Raw genomic sequence first — 27,716 nt, forward strand, 5'->3', positions numbered from 1 at the left:
AACCAATCAGGTCACATCCTGAGCACAACACCTATCCCGTGTCATCAATGACGTTAATCACATCATGTATGCATGTGTAGCTGTGAGACGCAGCAATCATCACCATCTCTCAGATCGTCCCGATCATAAATTAACTAATAAAGACAGATGTACGCTCATTAAAAAAAAACATTACGTAACGGACCATTTGTCAGAACGAGGCTTCGGCGCCTGATGGTTTGTGACGCTGAGTTATGATTGGATTATTTTCTCTTTTGTCCTTAGGCTAAAGGCTGGCGGTCACGTGATCATGTGTTTGTCTGCAGGTCATGTGATCGTCTGTGGGTCATGTGATCGAAAAATGGATTGAGACAAAGTATTTTGTATTTGATGACAGGAGTATTGCCTTTTTATGACATCACGATTTCTAACGGAGGGAAAAAAACATGCTGACATTGGGATATGGGTGGTGCAAAGGCGACTAGTTATAGGTCACACACTCATGAGGTCTACTGGGGGGGGGGGGGGGCAGTGGCGTAGGCAGGGGGGGTAGGGGGGTCATAACCCCCTCCATAGACCCCTTGGTATATATATAAAGTATGAGGGGGTGCAAATCGAAAGTTTGAGGGGTGTGGTGCAAATCAAAAGTCTGAGGGGGGGGGGGGGGGGTGCAAATCGAAAGTTTGTCCCCGGGTAAAAATTGGAACCTCCCCCTCCCCCCTTGAGACGATTCTGGCTACGCCACTGGGGATGGGGGGTGTCCGGACTGGAGAGGGGTGGGGGGTTCCTGTCCACGTGGACGTCCACTTGTTGAATTAAACAACAAAATACCTGCTACAACACATACCAGCCTTGTGGGTGTGAGGTGTCAGGAAGACGTTGAAACTGACTTTCTTCGGTTCAATTACCGAAAAAATATAATTAAAAGGTTTAATTATTTTTTTTACCCCCACAATATCACCCCTCACACAAAAGACTTAGTTGGAAAGATTATAGGAGATTTCAGCTTATGATTTCAAATGTTATACTTCAATGGCAATAAATAGTTTGTGGATTTTTAAAAAAAACATTTCATCTTTTATTTGAAGGGATATAGATCTAGAAAATCTAGGTGGAACATTAGCATGATGGTAACTCTAGTTATCTCGTAAAATAATCATGTTCAACTAGTGTGTTCTACCAAAACATCTTCCATGGCGTCTTCCAACAAAAGGTGTTTTAGCAAACACCTTTTTGTACATATTGAACTCAATGCACTTGTCCTTTCTGTCAAGACGGTACAAACCCTTGACACCTCGCTCCATCCACCATCCAACTGTATGCAAACATTCCAACTATGCACCCAGTGTGTATTGACATATAACCCGTGCAAAATATTTTTTTTATCGAAAACACTTTGGTATCCTTTTCAATAACCTCGAAATATGCACGCTCTAGTTAACCTGAAATTATGTAGGTTAATTAAGCGGAATATGTACATCAACAAATGGAAGATGTGGATCAACAAATGGAAGATGTGGATCAACAAATGGTAGATGTGGATCAACAAATGGTAGATGTGGATCAACAAATGGAAGATGTGGATCAACAAATGGAAGATGTATACCAACAAACCAAAAAGTGCAAAAAAATCTTTGAATCGATTATGGAAAATAATATACGATAGAGTATTAGTTTGGAAAAATCGGTTTAATAAAGAAGTAAAAAAAAACGGGTAGGACAACCAGGTCATATTTGTTTACAAAGCAACTGTATAAACATTTAAGTGCATTTTCTGGGCTACACCTGACTAACAGGTTTAGGGGGGGGGGAGATTTGTTGGACTCTTTCTCAATACGAATCATATGTTTAATGCCGTCCAATAAACTATGAATGAAACTTACAAGTACACGGCCTTAGTTAGGTCTACACTTCTCGCATGTGTTTTGGTGCCTAATAATAACTAATGAATGGAACTAGGAGCTAGACTGACATAATTAGCTCTACACTTTACAAATAACTAATGAACGAGTCTACACCCGGAACAGCAACAGTAGGGGTTACCTACACTACAGCAGATCTAACCAACAAATCATTGCCGAGCCCAGCGTACTTTCTCCAGGATCTGTCAATAAGTGATTAAAAACAACTCAGGCCTGCGTGCCTACCCCACCTATCAATAAACCAAATCGCACGATAGCTGGTCCCATGTCACGACACAATAACGGCCCGTGTGTCCTGACTATCCGGATACAAAGCAGGAAATGGAGCGCAAGAAATCCGGGTCGGATTGTTGACAGGTATTGGGCATTTAGATGTAAACATATTTTTGCACCTGTGGCTATAAAATTGTATTGGATTTTTTTCCCTATTATTTTCACAACGGTTGTTGTGGCGTGTAGATGTAGTGGTGTTATGAGGGCGTTGCGGAGTGGTGTGAGGTTGTTAAGGGGTGTAGGTGTAGTAGTGTTTCGAGGGTCTAGGTGTTGTGGTGTAACGAGGGTGTAGGTGTTTTGGTGTTGTGTTGTGAGGTAATTAAAGGGTGTAGGTGTTGTGGTGTTACGAGGGTGTAGGTGTTGTGGTGTTGTGAGGTAATTAAATGGTGTAGGTGTACTGGTGTTACGAGGGTGTAGGTGTTGTGGTGTTGTGATGGTGACTAGATTTTACCAGGAACATTCAAGTGTTTTCAGACAAAGCCAGACACCCGTTATGACCACGGGACTGGCCTCAAAGCCGGGACCACCCACACTATGAAACTCTAATGAAACAACAGTCATCACGTTATAGGAAACACTCGTATCCGTGGCTCTGCCCCCCCCCCCAGGTGGTGATTGAAATAGTGAAAACATCACGTGGTACTCACACAGAGACCCCTCTCCACCAACAAATCCCCCCCCCCTCCCTTGTAAGTTGGTATAACATCTAATGGCTCGAGTCACCTACAACAGGAATGCCCAACAGCTACGACGGGAATTACGACGGTAATACCCAACAGCTACGACAGTAATACCCAACAGCTACGACAGTAATACCCAACACCTTCGGCTGTCTAATGCAACAACCATTTGTCGCAGCACCATCTGCTCATATTGTGCAATGGTTCCCATCATACATCGGTGAAGGCTTGGATCAACACAACTAGACCTACAGATTATCGATCTCTACGGGAGGAGAGGGGGTGTGGGGTATTTATTGATGACAGTTGTTCAGGGGAGAGGAAGTTGTCCGGACACCACCCCCGGCATGTATAGTTGTACACCCAATGATGGTGTGTGTTAAGGTTTTAGAACCCCCACTTCACATACACCCTTCACATCCCCAACCACCGGGATGAACGAGTGCACCGTGCGTGAGTTCACGTAGTTGTAATTCTGCGATCAATGTCGTTATTTTTAGTGCGGCAATCAAACATAAGACCAGTGTATGCTTGAGCAGGTCCTTGTGTGCTCCCAGCTAACAAGTGTATCCTGACGTTAGTGTACCAGTGTGCCGTGTGCCACTAAGTACTCGGTGGAAACCTCACATTTCCTGGTAATTTGATCAAGCCGGTCCACTAAGTTAGTCGTCACGTACTTAAAATTTCGTGGAAATTTGACCAAGACGATACTGAGACGTAACCAGGACGTAACAACACAAGAGGTTGTGGCGTTGTTTGACAGGGGAGAAAACCCACGTCACATAATCTGGTATTTCACTTCCCTGTTCGCCTTTTCGCATTTTCAAAAAAAAAAATTATCTCCTTCGTAATATATAGTATAGATTGACCAACGCATCACACAATCTATTGGTCACCATAAATATTAAGTATATAATCTTGCTGTAGTTTATTCTTTAATTAAAATTTAAGTCATCTTTATTAAGGTCTGGGTTCTCAATAGATTTACACCTGCTTACAGACAGCTTAGGACAAAGATCATTGACCTATAGTTCGTTCTTTAATTAAAATTTTAGGTCATCTTTATTAAGGTCTGGGTTCTCAATAGATTTACACCTGCTTACAGACAGCTTAGGACAAAGGTCATTGACCTATGGTTCGTTCTGGAGCATAATCAATATTTCTTTTAATTGGTTATAGGTATGTGCAACTAAAAATGAGTTGTGATAAATATCTAATAACAACTAGATAACTGTAATTTCTACAATGTTAAGTTTCAGAAGAAAATCTAATTTTTGTGTAGCTTCCGAAACATATCTGCATAATATATAGACTAATTGTCTAAATATCGATTCATTCTTGGTTTATATGATTTCTATGGCCTTATGAGTGTCTAATTCTAGTTGTGAACCAGAACAAATATTTTTTAAATGTAATACAAACTAGTCTGGCATGATAGTTTTAGTGTACTTAAAATAATAGTAGCAGACCCTAATATAACAAACCAAATGTTTGAGAACCATTGGACCAGAACTAGTTTAATAACCATTATTTCAGCAGGAGAATAAGACATTTCATACAGATGACATCAGAACCCTAGTTATCAAGCCATATTTTTTTATTCAGTTAGAAATAATTAATTAAAATTTAAGTCATTGCTCTCTTGAACACTGACCTACTTTTTTGGGATTATTTCTGGCAGGTGAGAGTGGGGTAGGGAAGGGAAGACAGCTTTTGAACAACTTGAACAAGTCGTGAAAGATTTGATGGGTTTTTTCCAGGCAATTTGAATAATGAAATTATAGACATTATATTATGCTGACCTAAGCATATTTACATTGTTCAAGATTTGTAGGGCTATTATAAAAACTGCAGTCAAACAATAAGAGTTGCCATATAGTGCAAACAATTAGATTTCATAAATTTTCATTTAAATGTTTATAAATCAGTTCAGGTGTTTAACATAAGCTTTAATTTAGCAGTGTATAAAATAGTTATGGAGTTAAACACAAAAATAGAAGGTTGAGCTCACAAACCAAGACCAACAAAATGGTTCAATGTGATCAGTTATTTGCACTATGGAGGCTACTTTCTTTTTAAAGCTTTAAAATCTGACAAGAAAGTTGCTTTGAAAGTACTGTGTATAAAAGAAGTAGAGAAAAACTTCTTAAAGGTAAGATTAGATGAGTGTAGACAACCTTAAATATGCAAATGAAAACTGTTACTTACAAACACGCAGATGATATGTTGGACATGAAAGCTTTAGGTCCAAAACTGCAGTCTGGGCTAACGCCATAGATAGACCTTTTCTGGCGCCTATGGAAAAATAAAAAATGTAGTTACCTGCTAATGAGGGATGGTACTTCAAAAAAGAATTTATACAACAATCTAATACTGCGTTTACACTTGCGACATGTATACTATACATGGTTAGAAAAAAAAACTTCGCAATAAGTGAGTAGGCTCCCCTATTAACTTAGGCCTTATAGCGAAGTTTTTTTTTCTAGAAATGTATAGTATACATGTCGCAAATGTAAACGCGGTATAAGGCAAGTCAAATCTCAAGTCATGAATTTATACAACAATCTAAGGCAAGTTAAATCTCAAGTCATGAATTTATACAACAATCTAAGGCAAGTCAAATCTCAAGTCATATTTATTTCTCTCACATTCCAGATTCTATTATTCACATTGACAGTTTAAAATTTAGCTTCTACTTTCTTAACTCACACAACTTTAAGCTGAAATTTATCAGCCATTGTATTAAAATACAGTCTTCTATATATATCCTAGGGTTCCTCAATTAATAATAACAAGAACAGTAAATCTTTTTAAACATTTTTGTATTTGTTTCCCTATGATTTTTATTCATGTTTTACATGAATTCAAAAATGCATGATATTATGATTTATCTTAAAAATATCATTGAAGTAAAATGCATGGTGATTGCGACTGTGTGTGTAGGCCAACATACAAAAAGATAATATCATTTTGAGTCCATACCTCAGGTTCGTGAATGTCTTTCTCTTGGAAGAGGTGGGATTATCCTCATCAAATGAATCCTCTGGGCCAACCGGTTGAGACACAGCTCTGCCGAACATCTTAGTGGTGCAGGGAGTGCTACAGAATGGGGATTTTCTCCCAGCCTCCAAGATGAGTTTCTTCCCCTGGGTATCTCCGTGAGGCGTACTCACCTCTTCAAAGTCGACCATACCACAAACATTCTGGGGGGTGTTCATTGTTCTTGTTTTTTTACTCAGCTCAATTTTCCTGAAAAGTGAATGGCAGAGGGTACAGCCGTCTTTTGTGGTTTCCCTGTGTGATTCAGGTCTTTGCTCTACTTCATTTTTCTTGGGGATCCTAAACCGTCCTAAACAACCACAATGTCTTGGTGGTGAACTTCTCATAACATCTCTTTAACAGAAATTGACCTTTTTCTACTACCCATACAAACCTGAAAAATAGAAAGTATAACCATAATCAATATAATCACAGTAGGCCTATGAAAAAAAATTGTAAACAGTACATTTTTAATGTTTTTGATAATGATTATAGGTAATGCATGCATTACAAGACTTTTAAAGATTAATTTTTATTGGATGAAATGAAAATAGTCAATTATATAACTACAAGTACAAGCATTTACTTAGGCTTAGGTCGTATTGTGACAATGTTCATAATTAATTAATAAATGCATTTCCAAGGACAGCGCCATAAAAAAAATATAATTTTCAATCTAATACTGATATAAACATATTTAAACCTAATCAAATCAGTCACTCTAATTTAATTTAAAGATTACATTAGTCAACAACAAAAGGGGTGTAACATGATTAAGAAGTAGCAATAAATACTATTAACTAGTCTAGTAGTAGTAAGAGTGTAACACTAACCGGTGTTACTGTAGTTAGTAGTAGTACTACTAAGTGTAGTGATGTTCATTAATGTTACGATTGTTTACATACATAGGCCCTTACTCTTACTGCCTATTAGTCGTTAGTGCCATTAAATATTTTAAATTAGTTTATAATACAAAGTTTACATTACTTAAGTGGCTACGGTTAAGATGAGACCTGTAATTGTCATGAGAGTAGCAGTACTGACTACTACTGAGTGAGTCGTGAGTGAGTACTGAGTACACTAGAGTTGTGACTAGCTAGAGAGTTGACTAGCGTGCAGAGTCTAGACTGTCATTGCATAGAGTAGAGTTAGTGTAGGTAGGTGAGTAGTAGGTAGAGGGATGAGTGAAACCCTTATGAGTAATACTAAGAATGAGAGTTTACTGAGTATAAGAGTAAGACAGAGCAAACCAGGAGTCAGGAGAGATCAGAGTCGAGACACAACTCAACAATGTCAAACTTTCAGAGTGGAAAGTGGAAGATCTAAAGTCGTTTAGATCTCTATTTTATACCTAATTGATCTTATTTGTAGATCTAGATCTCTAGATTATTATTAGATGTAGATGTGCGCTATAAATAAAATTAACACTCTGATTCTCAGAATCATGAGAATGTGTCACCGGTCTGGCTAATTTTATAAACAACACGGTCGACAGGAAGTTTAGTCTAGCAATCGGTGAATAATTTTATTTCATTTTCGCATTTTTGCCATGTTTTAGGGATTTTAACTAAAAAATATAGATTTCTAGATCTAGATATAGAATCTAGATCTATATCTAAATCTAGATCTAGATATAGAAATCTAGATATAGAAATCTAGATATAGAATCTAGATCTAGATCTAATCTAGACTCTAGTGACAATGATATCGGTCCGGTTGGCTGCGATTTACAATTAATATTGTTTTTAGCATAGATTAAGCTATAAACTTTAAACCTTTAGACTTTAGGCCTAATTTAAACTTATTTTCAGGTCGTAAACCCTACCCACGTTGAGAGACATTGGTTAAGATGGGGATTGTACGCTTTTTATACCGTGGCAGAGGTGTAGCGACCCTTCCCGGCGCCCGGGGACAAACTTTTCGATTTGCACCCCTCCCCCCCTCAAGATTTCGATTTGCAACCCCCCCCCCTCAAACTTTCGATTTGCACACCCCCCCCCCCTCGAGATTTCGCTTTGCTCCCGCCCCCTCAAACTTTCGATTTGCACACCCCCCCCCCCCCCCCCCCTCGAGATTTCGATTTGCAACCCCTCAGCCTTTCAATATATTTTTCCAACCCATTTTGGCGCCCCCTAAGGTCGGCGCCCGGGGACATATGTCCCCCCGCCCCCGCCTCCTCGCTACGCTACTGTACCGTGGTGAAAATATTTAGAAAGCTTGATCTCTTTCTAGTCTAAGTTCCTTGTAGAGCAGCGGTTCATAATTTGGGTTCGATCGGAGTTAAACACACGCGCCCTACTGGCTACTCGTATTATTTGCGATCGGATTCTGTCAGTGCCGACAATAGAACTAACGGCCGATGACAGTTTAAATGACATGCGACAGAACGATATAGTCTAGTTATAAAGTATCAAGTGCCCTAAAGCGAAATAAAACGTATTGGTATATTGATATATCGCGGAACCTTTGACGGGCGTCTGCGTCCTAACTACATGATTTGCAATGCCAAGCTGAGCAATTCTAATCTAACTGGCAAAACTAAGAGGGCACTTTATTTATAATAGATTGACGATAGAAGCATGTGGTTGTATATAACGTTTATTGGGTCTAACTACATGATGGTACCACACGGAGAGGACGGAAGGAAGTACAATGCACAAGGGACATCACTCAAGATAACAATATAAATATAATACTAATACAGAAGAGTGAGTTCCCTTGACCTCACAATTATCTCAATCTATTACATCCCTTTACCCTTAGAACACAATAACACATCTCTCAATAGAACAATTGATAGTATCCTAAAATCACCAATTATATTGTAACATGAACACTATGGTAGATTACATCCTTACAAACAATGCACAATATGTTACAACATAATTAAAATACAAAACAATGATGTCAAAGTCCTTTTGACCTTTAAAATCATAGGTCTAACTTATTTGGGACTTTGATTGTCCTGCTTGACCTTCTCAGTGGCCTTTGATTTGGTGACTCAATATTCTGACCATCTGGATTCTCTATCTCAGGAGGTCTAGGATTTAAATCATTAACTCCAGAATTTACATTTTCTGACTCCAGACAACTTGGTTCACTCATATCAACAGAACTTGGTTGTGGAACAAACTGAGTTGGTGTGAACTGTTCAGATTTGGTGGGATTGACAGATTCACACTTATTATCTGCACAAGTTATTTTTAACTTTATAAGGCACAGGTCCTGTACATTGAACAATTTGACCTGGTATCCATTTTTCCTTTCTCCCATAATTTCTTAGATACACATTCTTAACTTATTAACACCAAATTCTCTTTCAATGCCTGAGTTGTCATGATTTAATGGAACTATTTTTGAATTGGCATCTGAAAGTATTAAATGGCAAAAAATCTTTTTTTTTCTTTTGATGTTACCCTTTTAGTTTCTGTAAGTGCTAATGATGTTAGCAAAGTTGTTTGATGATCACATTCCTTCTTACTAATGTATTCTCTTTAAAACATTTGAAATTGCCATATCACCATACTCATTTATTAAGTTACAAATACTTTGTTTAGGCAACTCTGACTGATAATGGACTGCATCTTCTCCATCTTTTATATTATCTTCACAAAGGGTTTTAATTTCTTATTTTATATGGCCTTAAGTCATCATTCACAGACTCTTCAGGCCAACCATTCATACAGTGCTCATATACTTTTATTAAGCACTCATCTTTTTGTGTTTCTCTTTTAATATCATTCACATTTATATTGGAGTTATCCATGATAGTGAAGAGAACAAATACATCTTCTGGTACATAGTTCAGGCTTTGGTTTTTTTAAAGGTAATCTACTAAGACTATCTGCACTATTCTCAGATCCAGGTTTGTATCTCAATTCATAATTGTATGCAGTTAGTGTGATAGCCCATCTTTGTATTCTTGGTGAGGCATGCTCAGGTAGGGTTTTGTTTTCTCCAAATAAACCTAGCAATGGTTTATGATCTGTAAAGATGGTGAACTTCCTACCAAACAGAAACTTATGAAATTTCTTAACACCAAAAATGATGCCTAAGCCTTCCCTATCTAACTGAGAATAATTTTTCTCAGCCTGGTTCAAAGATCTACTGGCAAAAGCAATGGGTCTGTCACCCTTCTCATCCATGTGGGACAAGACTGCTCCTACACCATCTGGTGAAGCATCACATGTTAATATAAGTCTTTTCCCTGGGTCATAGTGAGTTAGTAAGGTGTCAGAAGACAAATCTTCTTTTGCTGTATTAAAAGCAGCTTCTTGTTGTTTACCCCAGTGCCAAGTTGCATTTTTCTGTAGCAGCTTGTACAGTGGTGATAGTTTACCAGACAGATTTCCCATGAACCTTGCATAGTAATTTATTAAGCCCAAAAAAGCTCTTAGTTGTTGGGTATTTTCAGGTTTGGGTGCTTCTTTAATGGCTTTTGTTTTCTCAGGTTGAGGTCTGATGCCTTGTTTGCTCAATATATAACCAAGAAAACTAATTTCTGTCAACATGAATTGACATTTATCTTTGTTTATCTTTAAACCTTTTTCACCAACAATTTTCAATACTTTATCAAGTGTTTTAAGATGTTCAGTGTCATTCTTACCAGTTATGTACACATTGTCAAAGTACACACAAACATTTGGAATATCCTTAAAAATACTGTCCATGACAGCTTGGAAAATTCCAGGGCTAGATGATATGCCAAAACATAGTCTTTCATATTGGTAGAGTCCTTTATGTGTGTTTATTGTCGTATAGACTTTTGAATCTGGATGCAGTTCTAGTTGAGTGTAAGCATGACTAAAGTCTAATTCAGTGAATTTGTCTCCTCCTGCCAAATTCAAAGAGATTTCCTCAATGTTAGGTATAGGGTACCTATTTAGCTCTATTTGCTTATTCAATGTAGTTTTATAATCTCCACAAATTCTTATAGAACCATCCTTCTTTAACACTGGCACAATGGGCGACGCCCAATCGGAATAATCTACCTTCTTTATGATGCCATTAGATTCCAATCTACTTAGCTCATTTTCAATTTTATTCCTCATTGCATAAGGTGGAACTCTAGCTTTGCAGTATCTTGGATTTGTGTCTTTAATGCTTAACTTCACTGTTCTATCATTTAGTAATCCTGGATTACCAAAAACACATTTATTTTCAGATATAACTCTATCTAGTGAAGTAAGACTAGATTCTTTTACATTCTTCAATGAACAAATACTCTCCCAATTTAACTTAAGATCACTTAACTAGTTCCTACCTAGTAATGGTGGTCCATTTCCTTCAACCACAAGAAGAGGAAGTTTAACACTTTGACCATTATAACTTACATGAACCATACACTCTCCTATTACCGGAACATTGTCACCAGTGTATGTTGTTAGACACTTGTGACATGGTTGTAGAGGCACTGATCCTCCTGTGACAGCGTCAAAGTCCTTCTTTGTGATGACTGTTAGAGATGCTCCAGTGTCAAGTTGGAAGCTGATGCTCTTACCGTTGATATTAACTTGTACACTGATGGGAGCATGACTTATTGATTTCACAGAGAATAGGTTGAAATCCGGCTGCGAATCAGTTTGAGCATTTTCACAGGTAGAGTGGTTCATTGGTTGGGTTAGGTAGTCTTGGTGAGAGTTAACATAGTGCTGCCTTTGGTTGCGGTACTGTCTTGACTGGCTAGATTTAGCAACAGACGAAGACTTTGCAAAGCAGGCCTTGGCAATGTGACCTTGCTTACTGCACTTATAACAAGTTGCAGACTTGAACTTGCACCGATGAGATGCATGGGGACCTTTGCATCGATGACATTTTTGATAATTATTACTAGATTTAGATCTAGGATTTGAACGAGCAGGCTGTTTAGCATAAGTTGGAATGCTCTGATGGGGTTGATGTTTATTGACTAACCTGCTGTTTACTGCATGGATCTCTGAAGGTGCTAAAGATCTCGCTGCATCAGATGACTGCTGGAATGACATTGCAAGTTGTATTGCTTTTTCCAATTTTAGATCTGACTCGAGCAGCAACTTTCTTTGAATATCAGGGCTGTTTACACCTGTCACAAACTTTTCACATAATCTGTCAGACAGCGTGTCTCCGAATTCACAAAATTCACTTAAATGACGTAAAGCAGCAACATATTCTGATATTGACTCGTTTGGTTGACGAGTCCTACTGTCAAATCTAGCTCGACATAGAAACTTTGATGGTACAGGCGCATGGTGGTCTGTTAGCAATTTGCTCAGCTCGTTAAAGCTCTTGGTAGTTAGACTAGCTGGTGCGCATAAGTCCTTTAGTAGCCTAAATTGTTGAGGCCCTATGACTGTTAACAAAACAGCTCTCTTTTTGGCTTCTATCGTCACGTTGTTAGCTTCTAGGTAAAAGCTTAACCTATCTAGGTAATCCTGAATGATTTCATCATTCGAATCAAATTGTTTTATTTGGCCATACAGCGCCATTATTCTAGAAATACTTAGCCAATAAGCTCTAGCAAACCTCTTTTTTGCGTAAGTAGGTGCTCTTTCTAGTAGATTTTCATCCTCGTCGCCAGATATAATAGATTGACGATAGAAGCATGTGGTTGTATATAACGTTTATTGGGTCTAACTACATGATGGTACCACACGGAGAGGACGGAAGGAAGTACAATGCACAAGGGACATCACTCAAGATAACAATATAAATATAATACTAATACAGAAGAGTGAGTTCCCTTGACCTCACAATTATCTCAATTTATTACATTATTGAGCTCGATCTACATGGGGATGGTAACTACAAGAACAAAACGCTCACTGAACTCAAGGCAAAGCTACGCATTTCTGAACTGGTTCCTGAAAGGCAACAGCAGAAGTCACGTTGATTTACAGTAGGCCTAAATATTCATTACATTGTTTTTGTGAGGAAATCGTATTCAATAATTATGTTATATTTTTGTTATATTGAACACTGAGATGTTGAAACAAAAATCATATTGTGTTTTTCTTGTCAAGAAGGGTTCGGTGAAAGTGATTATGCAGCAAGTGGGGTTCGGTACCTCCAAAAACAAGGTGCTCATTTAGGCCCTAACGTTCGCGGATCATCCCTCACAAACAAGCAGAAAAGGTCAGTTGTTCTGTCGGTCGGTCGCCGGGATAGGGGATTTTTGCAGCAAAACAGAACTATTTTACTTCTACTTTTTTCTTTGTCAAAACTTACTATTTTCTTTATTGTTATTGAAAAACGCAACCCGGCCGCATTGACGGACGTCTTGGTCGAAGGGACGGCGTGGTCAAAAAATGGTATACAGCTTTCGACTGCTAACCCCATAAAGTCTCGAATCTATAGGTAAGACATCTATGAGTTCACCCAGCTCTAATGTATCTAATTCACATCAAGGAAAGTAAGACGGTTGGGCATATATTGCTGACCACACTATCCATACGCACACCGGAGTTACTGAGACTTGTGAACTCCTAACCTATGGGCCGTAATGTTCGAAATCGTTACTTTACTTTTTCGTATTGACTAGTGCCATTTTCGATGTGACCCTTTTGTTGGAGCTTTAAAAACCAATATATAATATGATATAAGGTCCTTTTTTATCACAAGCTATTTTCTTTTCTGACTGTGTAGACCCTTCAAAAAAAATTGTGTGACTGTCGGCAGATAGGCCTATTGCTTTAAAAATGACAACGATCTCGATCTTTTAAAAATTAAATGATATTTGTTTAACTTTATTTATCAACAGTAGGCAGTAGTTAAGTTTGTATAGTGCCAGGCATATTAATATTAAAGTAAAAAGCAAGTAAAGTGGCGATTCGCCTACTTATATGACCTCGACATGTTAGGGAAATCGCGATCAGTTCTATGACCAGCTGGATAACTTTCCCTAACTCAGGAACGTCCTAGTTACTCCAGCCCAGAACCAAACCTGAGGCTTCAAAAGTTATACATGAGTTGGCAAAATTAATATTGGCGTTTTTAAATTTAAAAAAAAAATCATCGTCTTGAAATATATTCTAGCCTTACTTTTTTGTAATTTGTTTGGTAAAGAAACGCTTTTGTTTTTACGAAGTGTAATAGACGTAGTGCCTATAGATTAGAATGTATCGATAGATCCGTTTTCGATTATGATTATTTCATTCATGTACAAAAACATTTTTGTAAAATTTCGTGTTTTAGACACTTAAGGTTTAGTTTAAATTACGGAAGATGCTATTTTTGCTAAGTGCCGAGGTGTATGTTTTCACATGGTCTGCTGAAAATGGAAAACGATATTTTCAGCGAGGCAGCATCTGTCTTAGAAAAGGCAAACGTACCAAAAAATAAACTCAAAAAAATTGTTACGTCAACAGAGAGTCAGGTAGCATTATTACATTTTTTAAAATGTAAACAAAAAAAGTAAACATACAACAAGAATCTAGCCTAGCCTACAACGACTGACAACGTAGATTCGTAGAAACTAGAAGTAGAAGTTAACTAAGCTAAGACTAAAGTAAGAGTCTAGCTACTAGCTAGACTACTCTAGTCAGATCTAGACTCTAGCTAGACGAACTAGACTAGAATCTAGCTAGATTCTAGATTCTCTAGATCTAGTTTAGTTAGTTAAGTTACTTAAGACTTAAAGTAAAAATTTTAAAAAAAAAGTTAGTTTGAAGTAAAAGTTAGGCCTAAATGACTAAATGACAGTGACATGAAATGTAAAAAATTTAAAATATCCATGGACTATTCTAATAAATTCTAATTGAATAAATTCTATTCTTCAAAACCAATCTAGAACCTATTCTATATCAATATCTATTTAGTCGAGTAGTAGTAGTAAAAGTATTAAAGTAATACTAGATCTAGTGTAGCTGTTTCAAGTTTCTATTACTTATTAGTACTATTACTTATTACTATTATTTCATTTCCTATTTTCTAACTTTAATCGTTGTAACATCTTTCTTCAGAACACAAGACAGCTGCTTGCTTTGGTCAGCCAGATTACAGACAGCAGAAAAATTCTTGAAGAAATACTTTCACATTGTCCAGCCAGCAATGGATTTATGGAAGAAACAATTGTTGGGGGTAGCTCAGAAAAAGCGTTGGTTCTCCTTTATGAACTGTTGTTGGGGCGAAATTTCGGAAAAAATTTTCATTTAAGGGTCAGTGCAGTTTTTAGTCAAACAAACTTTCCTTGACTAATAAACAGACAAAATAATTAGTAAATAAGTCACTATGAAAAACATTATACAATATTGGTCCATTTCCATACCTCTTAAGCCCTATAGGAATATTTACTAGTGTCACAATAGTTGATACCTTAACATGGAACAAATATCAGCAAAGATGTTAATTAGTCATAGGGAGTAGAGACATTTATTAAAAGTACCCTATCATGGCCAGTAGATTCTAAAATATTCATTTTCTTGTTTTTAATATGCTTTCAGAAAATCATGCAGAATTATAAAGCTCAATTTCAAAATGCCACATCAATAGTTTTGAGGAAATATAATGCCAAGTCTCTACGTCATTTGGTGACTGCTGTTGCTGAAAATAAAATTATTAGTAAGTTTATGTGTAAGCTTAAAGAACAGCGCTTTTAATGACAATTCACATGTTCTAAAATGTATTGCATTTAAACACTTTTTTTCTGGAACATTAACTTATTTTTACCTACAATGGATTTGTTTGAATTTGAAAATTCTTCCTTTTATTTAGAAATACCTTGTTATATGCGTGTGAATATCATCAAATCAACTGTTGAGGATGCTATACATGCTCTGAAAGTCGATGGTTGGAAATACACAGGGAAAATCAGCAGCTACTGGTGAAATATTTAGTACTTAATATGGCACTGTAATCATATAATTTTAATATATTCATACTTGTTTTTTTTTTTTTACTGTTTTTTACTTTTTAAAAAATTAATACTTGCAAGCAAAGTTAATTGTTTAGTCACCATTTAAAAACAGTTATCAAAAGAGTGCTCTTTCCCTGGGTAAAGATCAGTTTGGACTGGACCCCTACCTGTCTGATCTACTAATATTTCCTGTTGGAACTGATCTACACAACCATCGTCTTACAATATCAGGGGTTCTGGTGCAGCAAGATAGGGTTTGTTGTTATTTTGTTTATTTTTTTAAGCTTTCTCCTACTTACACAAATCTGCATTCCTTGTGCAGGGCAGCTTAATTTTAAAATTCTCCATATTCTGAGGTCAACTGCTCTGCTAGATTCATTTCCCTTGATAATTTTTTTTAGAAATATGATTGCGCCTTAAGTAAAATGTTAATTGCTACCATTATCCACATCTTAACAGGCAGGTTGTTTTCCATGTCATGTACTCAATCCAACTTCCGGGAGTTATGTTATAGAATGTTGTGCTGCTCCTGGCAACAAATCAGTTCACCTGGCAAGTCTCTTGAAAAACACAGGGTGTGTATCTTTTGTCACAAATTTTAAAAGATTTCATTAAACCTGGCAAGTCTCCTAAAAAACACATTTTAAAAGATTTTATTAAACCTGGCAAGTCACTTGAAAAACACAGGGTGTGTATCTTTTGTCACACATTTCAAAAGATTTTATTAAACCTGGCAAGTCTCTTACAAAACACATTTTAAAAGATTTTATTTTACTTTTTTAAAAACTATCAACACAACAAAATACAGAGAATATTTGCATTACATAGTTATATAAAGTCAATTTTCTGGCTTAAATATTTACAATTTGGTGTGCTTATTTGCTGCTTTCTATTAGAAAAAAGAAAATATTTTCAATTGTTTAATTCAGTTTTAATAGTTTAAGACATTTTTTCCAGAATGGAATCCAAAAACTATATCACTAAATTTTGATTTTCAGAAAAGTTTTGACAATGAACCAACCTCAAAAAAACACCTTGAAAATGTCCAAGTTACTTGAAAACCATGGAGTTACCTGTGTTGAATCAGTCTACAAAAACTTTCTCTCAGTGGACCCCACAACAGATGGCTCAAACATTGATCTAATATTGCTAGATCCCTCGTGCAGTGGTTCAGGTACTATGCATGTAGTTTATTATTATGTATGTGTTTTTTATTTTTCATCGCTTTTCTGTCATTAGTCTTTGTGTCTAACTTTATTATCCCAGACATTTTGTTTACATTCATACAATGTTATAGTTATTTAACATTTTGTTATTAACTTTATTTCAGGGTTGTTTGGAAAAGAATCAGAGAAAGACATTAGTAGAATAGAAAAGCTGCAAAAGAATCAGATTTTACTTTTAAAGCATGCCCTCCGTTTTCCAAATGTTAAGAGAGTTGTCTATTCAACCTGTTCTACTTATGAAGAAGAAAATGAAGCTGTGGTTGAGCAGGTTATGGAAAAAGTTTCCAAATTTTTCAGATTCACAAAAATTTTTCCACATTGGAAAGGCAGCAGAGGGGTTGATAAATATCCAAATGCAAACAATTTTTTAAGGACATTAACTGAATCTGATTTGACGCAAAGTTTTTTTGTTGCTTGTTTTGAGCGTGTGAATGAAGTTACAGACAAAGCTAATAAAGAATGTGATGTTACAGCATCAGGAGAAATGGAACCCTTAAAAGAGGAGAACAGAAAGAAAAGGAAAAAAAGAAAACATTCTGAGTCAGAGCCTGGCGTAGAAACTGAAAATAATACTTTGAATGTAGATTTAATAGATCATATTCAGAGAAATAATGTTAAATCTGAAACTGATCAAGAAGAAGCTTTAACTAATTCTGAAACTTTTACAGAAAATATGGACAATGAAGTGCTAAATGTTTTGTCAGCACCAGAGACAAATGGTGCATGCGAGAAAACTAAGAAGAAAAAGAAAAGCAAAAAAAGAAAACATGCAGAAACTGACGACTTAGAATTAGAGAATTTAAATGTGTCTGAAGAAAAGAAAAATATTTTACCACCCTTATGCATAGATTCAACAGAGCCATATAGAAAAAAGAAAAAGAAGAAAAGAAGACACTCCTCAACTGATTCAGAATTTAAAAATGAAGATTTGAGTTTAGATGTAACTGAACAAGCTAAGGAAAAAAAGAAAACGGCTAAACAGGAGTCATCTGAAATATTTCTTGATGCTGTCCAGAAACATTTAGACAGAGAGAATGAAGAGGAAGAAAGGGCTGAAGCTAAAGAAAAAAGTAAAAAGAAGAAAAAGAAAAAAAGACACTCAGAAAATGAGTAATCCTTCAAGGGAATAACTGGGTATACTGCGACGAAAATAAAATGAAAGCTGCTGAATTTTGGTAGGGTTTTTTATAATATAAAACTAAACCAATGCCATGTTAAAACTTGTATCTAAATAAAATATGATATGAAAATAATGTCTAAACTTTTAAATTTTATTTAATTTGCTGTTCAATATATTAATTATTTGTTTTTTTTATGGTTGGTGTTATGCAATATGTGTTGCCATCTGAGATGCTGTTGTGTAATATTTATATAATTTGAACTTAACTAAGATGGTAAAAGTTTGTGGAGACATTAAATTTTATTCAATATAATATGAGTAAGGACAATACACTATTTTCAATCTTTAGCTAACTTTTTTTATGATCCACTTAAGAAAAATAACTTCAGACTATTGAATATGATGAAATACCTGGATTCTATTAGGCCTATATATTTAAACTATGTAAATTTATTCTAATATTGATACAGACCACATTTTATTCTAGATCTAGTATGGTATTTTCTTTTCTTTATTACTTAAAAGACTAATACTAATATAATATACTTATCATTTATAGTGCTATTGGAATTTACCAATAATATTAAAAGAGAAATAAACCATGAAAAACGTAATTTGTACTACTATCGAAATCTAATATTAGATATTACTCATCTGCAGTATAGCCTTGCTAGCATGAAATCTATATGAACTGTTCCCAAATCCAAACTACAGGTTACCACACCGACGAAGTTATATCAGAAGAGACTCGCCAGTCTTGCAGCTGGCAAAATTGTTAAAAGAAAATTATTGTCTGTTCATCCTGATGTGTCTGTAGGGCTCAATTAAATAAAAAGCAGTGATGCTGATAGAGCCAGTTAAATCTGCATTAGAGACAGAGGGTTTTAAAAATGTAGTCACGTTTTTGTAGCAGACTTTCAGCCTTCTTCGACGCTCCCCCATATTCTCTAAACGTCCGCCACCACCGTGCTTTGATTGCTTCTCACTTTTTCGAACATAAATTTCTTAGATAAGGGGATATAACCCAAAGATTATTTTTTCCCTTAAATATTTATGGAGTTGTTTCCCTTTAAACAAATCTATCCAAATTTAAGAAGTATTTCTTAAGTAAAAGTGAAGTAGAGTAAGGATCCATGCTTCTAAATTGTGTCTGAATCATTAGCACCATTTAAAGTTCAAACAAGCTATGAAAATAACGTAAATAATAAATAAACATTTTTTTCAATGGCCTATCTAAAACTTTAACGTTATATTTTGGTACTAAAATTACATCTCATTGTAAACATAAATGAAACAGGAAGGGATAACTCTAACTTACTAAATTCATTTAATCTACATGTGTTTTTGGCTGAAACAGTGAGAGTTTGGCTTAATGAAACATGGAGCAGCAACATGATAGATCAGATAAAAAATGTAATATTTATAGTGCAGCTGCAAACGTTTTACAAAAATTAAAAGCGAAGAAAGCTACTTTGAGATCGTTGGTGTTTACTTCACCATTTAGGGTAAGAAAGAATATAATTTTATTATAATCGGCCCTCAATCGGGATATAAAATTAAAAGTAGATTTAACTCCATTTTAATTTTTAGCGTATTTTATTCCCCGCTTCACGTTCACCTCCAGTTGAGCGTATTTTATTATCAACACAACCAAAACACACACAAACGTTAGGAAACACTAGGCCTATTGCTTTATGAACTTTTGTTTTAATTATTGATCATTTTACTTTCGAAGTGTCTACTCGGAATAAGATTTTTCGGCAAAAGATAGTTCTGCGCATGCGCAGTGACCTAGGGTTAGGGCTAGAATGAGGGTTAGGGGTAGGATTAGGGATAGGGTTAGGGATAGGATTAGGGCTAGGGTTAGGGTTAGGGCTAGGGTTAGGGTTAGGTATAGGATTAGGGATAGGGTTAAGCATAGGATTAGGGTTGGTATTAAAGTATTAGGGTTCTGCGGTTGTAAACACACGCATGCGCAGTACCATCGAAAACATCGCCGCTAAGTCGTAGTTTCTCTCCATTGCGCATGCGTATCGCATGCGTATCTTATTCCGACTAGAATCGGCCTTTTACTTTTGTCAAAACTTCAGAAAAATTCAAATTTGAAATATTGAATGAGCACAGCTTTTTTTTTCTTGAAAGTAGGTTCGTGTCATTTAAGGAGAAACTCATAAATTCTAGTCCGTTAAGTTTGTATTGCTAAAATATCACGCACTCATGATAATATAAATAAACTAACTTATATGAACTCACAATGCCCCTAAGCTAATGAATGACGTATGATAAAAAAATTGATGATTAAAGTCAATGTGAACTCACTGTGAACCCTTGACCATGTAGAGATTTTTATTACGCCAACGATCACACCCTATTTAATTGAAAATGTAATGCTGTTTTTTTTATCTTTTTTTTCCTTTTTCAAATTAAAACAAAAATTCATAAAAAATAAGTAGATCCATGTCTATTACCTAATCTACTAATCCTAGTGTTTTCCTAACGTTTTTGTGTGTTTTGGTAGTGTTGATAATAAAATACGCTCAACCGGAGGTGAACATGAAGCGGTGAATAAAATACGCTAAAATAGAGTTTTACCAAAATTAAAATAACCCTATTTTAATTTAAAATATTTATATAAATTTTTAAGAATGTGACACAAATCACAAAGCTTGTAAGAATTAAGAAGTCTAGACTACTACTAACTGTTAACTAACTAGATTGTTCAAATTAACAATAGTCTGACCTATACTGACCTAAATTCTAGATCTATTATAAAAGTCTATTAGTCTATTAACCCTTTGAGCCCTGGCCTCCCTGACCTAATTTCTCCCATTTCCTGAGCTCCCAGGCCCAAAACGATTTTCACTTATCTGCTTCTAACTTTGCCTATAACTTTTGAACCATTTGAGATAATCAAGCCAAATTTGGTATCCAGACTCAGGATAAAAAAACAATGCAGCAAGATTCTGAAATTCTTTTTTTTTTTTACAATGTTTGAACAGAACAATGTATATAAAACGAACATATCATTATTGTTTTGATAGAACATAGAAGAAACCAATTCACATTTAGTAATTGTTTTGTTATTATTGATACCTGGCCATACTAGTTCAACGCCAGAGGTCCACTTTTGTGTGATAACTTTCAAAACAGTTATCACTGCCGGACCCGATGCAAAGAAGAACGTCGCATGTTTTGCACCAGTAAATATTTTTCTTTTCGTTTCGGCAATACTTTGTCCTTGACACCATGTGCATCAGAACGTACTTGAACAGTTTCATTAACACTGTCAATTTCAATGTCACTGTGTTCAGTCTCAAATTCAACGTCACTATCATCACAATATAGACTAGGAATATTATCTTCTTCATCAGAATCAATAACTAGTTGTATTGCCTGAGATGCAGTCATTCTACTTCTTTTGTTGATATTTCGGTCTTTTGCTTCATCTTTTGCACCAACTTTGTCTGATGAAGTCAACGGCTGTGGCTCAGCTTTTCGTTTCGGCGGCATTGCTACAAAATGTAAACACTTTCACTTTTCCTAATAATCAATTTTTAAAATCATAATCCCGCACTCAAAAGATATATGCACAGTTTTAGTCAGTCTTCCGCTAATTATATTTAATTAGACGGTATACCGGCCGCTAGGAATATGACGCTAGATCATCGGGCCGGAAAAAAAAGCTTTTTGGACATATATGCCTAATGTTGAAGCCGGTTTACCGGCCTGGCGGGCTCAAAGGGTTAAGATACAGCTTTTCACTATTTGATTTTTAACGCAAAATTTCTTGACGTAACTAACTATTTATTAAATTTATAGATCTATTAACTATTCCTAACTTTACTAACTAGTTTAAATCTAAATGAATGAAATGGTTTAGGCTTATTTTTAAAAAAAATAATTTATTTTGCATTTTTTGTGATAAATTCTACTTCTACTATTCTAAATTATTTTAAAATTATAACATTCAAATTTTGCTTATTGATATTGAATCAATAGACAATATTGATTTAGATCTAGTCAGATTTAGGCCTACATATTATTATTAGGTTGATTCTAGCCAGAAAAAGATACGTATATGCAATGGAAAGAAACTACGACTTGCCTTTGCAGCGACATTTTCGATGGTACTGCACATGCATGTGTTTACTAACAAACCGCAGAACCCCAACCCAAGCCCTAACCCTAGCTCAGCTATTAAGGCCACTGCGCATGCGCAGAACTATCTTTTGCTGAATAGATGGAGACTCTGGGGCAAAAAATCTTGTTCCAAGTAGTCACTTTCGTTGTTATTATTATAATTATTGTAGCTTTAAAACACTGTTTTGTTGAATTTTCAGAATGTCAAACAACTAACTGCCTTGGTGGATCATGTCGTAAGCTGTCGTGGAATTCTTGAAGAAATCTTGTCAGATTGTTCTGGTAATGGATTTATGAAAGAGGAAATAGTTGACGGTAGCCATGAGATGGCATTGGTTCTTCTCTATGAATACCTTTTAGGGAAAAATTTTGGGAGAAATGTACATTTCAGAGTAAGTGAGAAATCTTATAAATGCTGATTGTTATTATGGTGCATCTGTTGTCGTGTAAATATTTAATTATGGTTATGGGGCAGGGTGTAGTTTAATGATGATGCTTCAGCGTCCTTTGTTTTATTTTTGTGAACTTCCTTTTCATATCCGACTGATGTAAAGTATAAAAAGTACTGCTCAGTTGATCTAAGCCATTTGCAATAACTTTTTTTTCTTAGATGATACATTTTTTTTTAAATAAGTAATTTTATTTTTCATTGCTGTGTTTCAGAAAGTACTGTTACAATACAAAACTGACTTCAAAAATGCTGCTGCTAAAATAATAGCGAAACATACAGCTAAAGACCTTAAAAGTGTTGTTAAACTTTTGACCAAAGACAAAAGCATTAGTAAGCTAATATTTTGTTATTTAACCTTCTCCGTTAAATAAAATGTAAAAAAATTGCATACTTTTATTGGCAATATTCAAGCTCATCACATATGATATATCTTTTAAGATCTTATAATTAGGTAAAAATAGTCCTGTAGATTTTTTGTTAGCTCTTTTTTTAGATTCTGTACAGTTTTCTTTTTCAACTTCTTGCGTTTAGAAATACCACGTTATATGCGTGTAAACCTTATCAAATCAACTGTTGAGGATGTAGTTGGAGAACTGCAATCAGAAGGCTGGGAATATATAGGAAAAATTGAAAGTGCCAGGTAATTATTAACAAAATTACACATTGAAATTTTGTGGTTAAGTTCCATGATGTGTACAAAACTTTTTGTTGTTTGTTTTTAAAGAACTGAAAAGCTTTGTGCGCTGAATCTTTTCACTTGTATTTTCAGTTTTAAAGACACTGTCTTGTCCATGTCAAGCTCACAGTTTGGGCTTGACCCTCATCTCCCTGATGTTCTAGTGTTTCCTGTAGGAACTGATTTTCACGCCCACTACCTCACAACTGACGGAAAGCTCATTCAACAAGACAAGGTGAAAAAAAAATTATTTTTCTTGTTAAAGGTTGCCGGTTGAGAAAGAGTATGTTCCCAAGTGCAAACATGATGATTAATATATAAAATGAATTCCTTTGGTAGTTGAATAATGAAGTTATGCTTTTTAGTTTTAGTTTGTCTTTGTAAATTTACATAGAGTGAGGTGGTCATTAAATATACATAGGGTGGAATAGCAGAATGGAATCAAGCACTGTAAATAAAAGAGTTCAGCAGGGTCTAGAATTATATTCACCCAACATATATCTATGATTTTAGGTAAAACATTTTTGTATATTGGCAGAAAGGTGTTTTATTTATGGTATTTAAAAAGATCACTAGAAAGAAATTTAATTAATAATAAATCAGTTACAAATATTGTGTACATTATAATCACTGTTAAAAGTAGAATTGAAAGGGTTTTATTTATGTTGCTGTCAAACACTGCAGGCTAGTTGCATGCCAGGTCACATCTTGAACCCACCACCAGGCTCTACTGTGATGGATTGTTGTGCTGCCCCGGGTAATAAAACAAGCCACATTGCCAGCCTTATGAAGGATAATGGGTGCGTTTTTCTACTTTTATTTAAAAGTAATCAAATCATGTTTAATTCTTTATAGGTTTAATTCTTGAGGATTTCAAATCAATTTTAGCTTAATGTAGATAATTTTAGCATTAGCCGTCTGTTTAAACATACATTTAATTCTGTATACGTTCAACTCTAATATATTTATATCAGTTTTAACTTTATAAAGATAATATAATAGAAACACTTTGTTTCTAGTAAATATTTTGTTGACTTTTTCAGTACCACACTTGAGTTAAGCTAATAAAACATTTATGTAATACATTTAAAATTTTAAAAACATGTCATAAAAATTTAACACTTATAAGAAATACCATTCAAATTACATTATTGAAGTCATTAAAAATTGAGAATGAGGACAGAAACTCCAAAACATAATAATTTACATAGCAAACGTTATACTGCTTCAAATGTTAATCACCGTACTATCTGAGTCAGAAATTTGGTCGTTAAGTTTTTCAAAAAAAAAATTTGTTTGTGCTAATGTTACTACATTTTTGTACACTTCCGATAATTTAAGACTAATTCAATTGTACGCCAACTGCTTTTATAAATTCTGGGTTTTTTCTTTCCATTTAGGAAGGTGATAGCCATGGATGTTAATTTTAAAAGATTGAACATTATGTCAGATTTACTAAAACGTTCTGGAGCATCTTGCATTGAGCTGGTCCATCAAGACTTCTTGACAGTAGAAGCTAGTTCATCAGATGCTTCCAATATTGACTACATATTAATGGACCCAACCTGTAGTGGCTCTGGTAAACATTGCTTGATTAAAAATTTGATACAGATAACAGCTTTAACTAATGAGTTGGTTTTAGTTTTTGTTGTACACGTTTAATTAATGTAAGTTTAAAATTGAAATGATTTCCTTTTGTCAAAATTTAAAAAATACTGTATTTATTAATTATTATTTCATTGCTATCCACTAAATGTTTTTTTTTTCATCATATTTTTGTTAGGAATGATTGGTCAACTGCAAGGGAAAGATGTTAATGACCATGACGAACACAGGATAGAAGGTCTAAAAAGACTTCAGATTTCCCTTTTAAAACATGCTCTTCGGTTTCCCAGTGTTAAGCGTGTAGTGTACTCAACTTGTTCCATTCATAAAGAAGAGAATGAAGAAGTTGTTGAAGAAGTGATGGGCCAGGTATCTAACCATTACAGATTTGTAAAGGTACTGCCACACTGGGAAGGTGGAAGAGGTTTAAAAGAATTTCCTCATGCTGAATATTTTCTTAGAACAACTCCTGAGCAGAACTTGACACAAGGATTTTTTGTTGCCTGCTTTGAACGGGTCAAAGGACCTAGAGAAGATGGCCTGAATGAAAGCATAGAAGATCAGAAACATAGCAGAAAAGATCTGAAAAAGAAGAGGAGACATTCAGAATCTGATGCCCAGGAAATAGAGGCTGATGCAGAGGAGAACCAGAAGAAAAAGAAAGTCAAAAAGCATTCAGAGTCTGAAGTTCAGGAAGTAGAACCATGCTCGGAAAAAGGTACCCATAAAAAGAAGAAATCCAAGAAAAACAAATCAAATCGGAGTAGCCAAGAATCTATGGACGGTAACGATGGTAGTGCAGTTGATTCTGATAAACAGACAAAACCGAGTGAGATTCAAAGTGGTAATGAGGAGTCATCTGTTAAAAACAAAAAGCATAAAAAGAATAAAAAATCATTAGAAACCAACTGTTCTGAAGATTTTCAATCAAATCAGAGCTCTTCTGGTAAAAAGAAGAAGAAAAAGAGTGAAAAAGATTCTAAAATAGATGACATTACAGAAACTTTGACACCTAAAATATCCAAAAAACACAAGCATAATAAATCATTAACAGAAGAAGACACACCAGTTGGAGATTCTACTAAGAAGAAGAAAAACAAAATAAAGGATAATTAGCTTTTTCATTAAAAACAGATTGGCATATATTTGTTTTCAACATTTATTTTATTAAATGTTTGATTTATAATATAAGGATAACAATTATATTTAGAATACTTTATTTGGCTTATTAAATAATGTATTCACTTAAAACGTGTTTTTCTTAAATAGAATTATTTCTCAAGTTTGTATGCAGAATGTGAGGGAAATGTTTCTTTCTATATACAACAAAGATATGTAGTGTACCTGCTCCTAACAGGAGGCATGCCTACTCTTCTTTTTTTCTTAAATAGAATTATTTCTCAAGTTTGTATGCAGAATGTGAGAGAAATGTTTCTTTCTATATACAACAAAGATATGTAGTGTACCTGCTCCTAACAGGAGGCATGCCTACTCTTCTTTTTTTTAAGTTTAACATCACCACATTATTTCCTCATAAAACAAGATAAAATTGTATTCACCTAACTTTAGTGTATTTATACATTTCTCAAATCTAGGATATTCACACTACCCTATATCCCCTATCAAATCACTCTTCACTTCTTCCCCCCTCCCCCACCCAATTGGTACTTGAGAATACCAGAATATCTATTATATAACTTAAGTGAGAAACCTGCAGATATAAATATAGCAAACTGCAGAAAAAAAGTTCATTCCATTGAGATCATTTATTAAAATATCCATAACTCTATCCCCAATTATGGCTAATTAATAACTGGCAGGGTGTTAATGTCCTATTGCAACTTCTTGGGGGCAGTGTTTCTTCCAGACTTTTTTCTCCGGGGGGGGGGGGGGGCACTTGAAATCTTCGGGGGGGGGGGGGCGGTAAACTTTCTTCGGGGGGGGCGGACACTGTTAAAAGTATATATTTTCTATATAAATTATATAAATTTCATTTCGTTCGGGGGGGCGGTAAAAATTTTTCGAGGGGCCCCGAAGAGATGCCTGGAAGAAACTCTGCTTGGGGGGGGAGAGGATATATAGGATGATACTCTCATCCTACAGTGAAGATAAAAAGAATCCATTATGCTGCTGGGATATGGTTTGTATAGCGCACAATTTCACTTGAAAACAGACTGTTATACCACTTAAATATCTTAAAAAACTTTTCTGAGTTTTAGCAACACTTCATTAAGCACACTAAGATCTAAATATCCATTGTATAGTTGCCGGTTTGCATAAAAGCATATGTATCCCTCCTCAAATATTTATTCAGGCAAAAAAGTTTTTAATTAAAAGCTGCATAATAATATTAAATAAAAATAGTTATTATTAGGGCCTACATTCAAAATTAAATTTATTACTGTTGTTCAATCGTATTTTTTTCAAATTTCTCGGTAATTAGACGACACGTCGTCTAAAACAATGGCCTAACAACAGTTGTTTGTTATCAATATTATTATTACTAAATTTACTGAGAAACGCTCTATTTAACAGACAGTGACAGTCTCAAGGTTTTACCCATTCATGACATGTAAAATATAAATATAATGTTAGTACTTAGATCTAGATCTAGTACTTTGATCTAGATCTAGTACCAGTAGTTTTTTGGACCAGTTTTCGACGAGTTTTCGTGGTTTGTCCTTTTTGCTAATCACCGGTATTCACCGTATGCCGTATAAATAATCTTAATGTTGACAATAATTAATTACGGGAGTGGGACGCCCAGAGGCGTAGC

At 35.2% G+C, this 27,716-nt stretch overlaps 3 protein-coding genes across 3 annotated transcripts in view; 2 read left to right on the forward strand and 1 right to left on the reverse strand.

The window, feature by feature from the left end:
- LOC131929518 (NAD kinase-like) overlaps positions 1–7,362 on the reverse strand; it is a gene marked incomplete at its 3' end in the record, with an annotated part of 30,227 nt that extends 22,865 nt beyond the window's left edge. Inside the window, 3 exon segments of the mRNA XM_059285764.1 lie at positions 5,063–5,149; positions 5,837–6,287; positions 7,245–7,362. Of these exon segments, the coding sequence (XP_059141747.1) occupies positions 5,063–5,149; positions 5,837–6,240 (491 nt within the window).
- Positions 7,363–14,083: 6,721 nt separating this feature from the next.
- On the forward strand, positions 14,084–18,179 carry LOC131929522 (28S rRNA (cytosine-C(5))-methyltransferase). Its single transcript, XM_059285768.1, has 8 exons — positions 14,084–14,243; positions 14,830–15,024; positions 15,310–15,427; positions 15,581–15,689; positions 15,835–15,976; positions 16,182–16,297; positions 16,721–16,896; positions 17,053–18,179. The coding sequence occupies exons 1-8, from the start codon at positions 14,121–14,123 to the stop codon at positions 18,060–18,062; spliced, it is 1,989 nt and encodes a 662-aa protein (XP_059141751.1). The 5' UTR covers positions 14,084–14,120; the 3' UTR covers positions 18,063–18,179.
- Positions 18,180–19,382: 1,203 nt separating this feature from the next.
- On the forward strand, positions 19,383–26,120 carry LOC131929523 (28S rRNA (cytosine-C(5))-methyltransferase). The gene is made up of 8 exons (XM_059285770.1): positions 19,383–19,573; positions 22,409–22,600; positions 22,872–22,989; positions 23,191–23,299; positions 23,429–23,570; positions 24,020–24,135; positions 24,736–24,914; positions 25,119–26,120. The coding sequence occupies exons 1-8, from the start codon at positions 19,448–19,450 to the stop codon at positions 26,054–26,056; spliced, it is 1,920 nt and encodes a 639-aa protein (XP_059141753.1). The 5' UTR covers positions 19,383–19,447; the 3' UTR covers positions 26,057–26,120.
- Positions 26,121–27,716: the final 1,596 nt, after the last annotated feature.

Source organism: Physella acuta, unplaced genomic scaffold (genome assembly GCF_028476545.2).
Source record: "Physella acuta isolate Inbredline_101_S28 unplaced genomic scaffold, ASM2847654v3 ptg001643l, whole genome shotgun sequence".
Classification (NCBI taxonomy): domain Eukaryota; kingdom Metazoa; phylum Mollusca; class Gastropoda; family Physidae; genus Physella; species Physella acuta.

What these genes read in the sequence shown, in the direction of transcription:
- LOC131929522 (XM_059285768.1), top strand. Translation starts at nt 14,121, where the DNA reads ATGTTTTCACATGGTCTGCTGAAAATGGAAAACGATATTTTCAGCGAG. An exon ending in TGCTGAAAATAAAATTATTA is followed by an intron (nt 15,428 to 15,580) that starts GTAAGTTTATGT and finishes CCTTTTATTTAG; the next exon opens with AAATACCTTGTTATATGCGT. An exon ending in TCCCTCGTGCAGTGGTTCAG is followed by an intron (nt 16,897 to 17,052) that starts GTACTATGCATG and finishes ACTTTATTTCAG; the next exon opens with GGTTGTTTGGAAAAGAATCA.
- LOC131929523 (XM_059285770.1), top strand. Translation starts at nt 19,448, where the DNA reads ATGGAGCAGCAACATGATAGATCAGATAAAAAATGTAATATTTATAGT. An exon ending in GACCAAAGACAAAAGCATTA is followed by an intron (nt 22,990 to 23,190) that starts GTAAGCTAATAT and finishes TCTTGCGTTTAG; the next exon opens with AAATACCACGTTATATGCGT. An exon ending in CCCAACCTGTAGTGGCTCTG is followed by an intron (nt 24,915 to 25,118) that starts GTAAACATTGCT and finishes TATTTTTGTTAG; the next exon opens with GAATGATTGGTCAACTGCAA.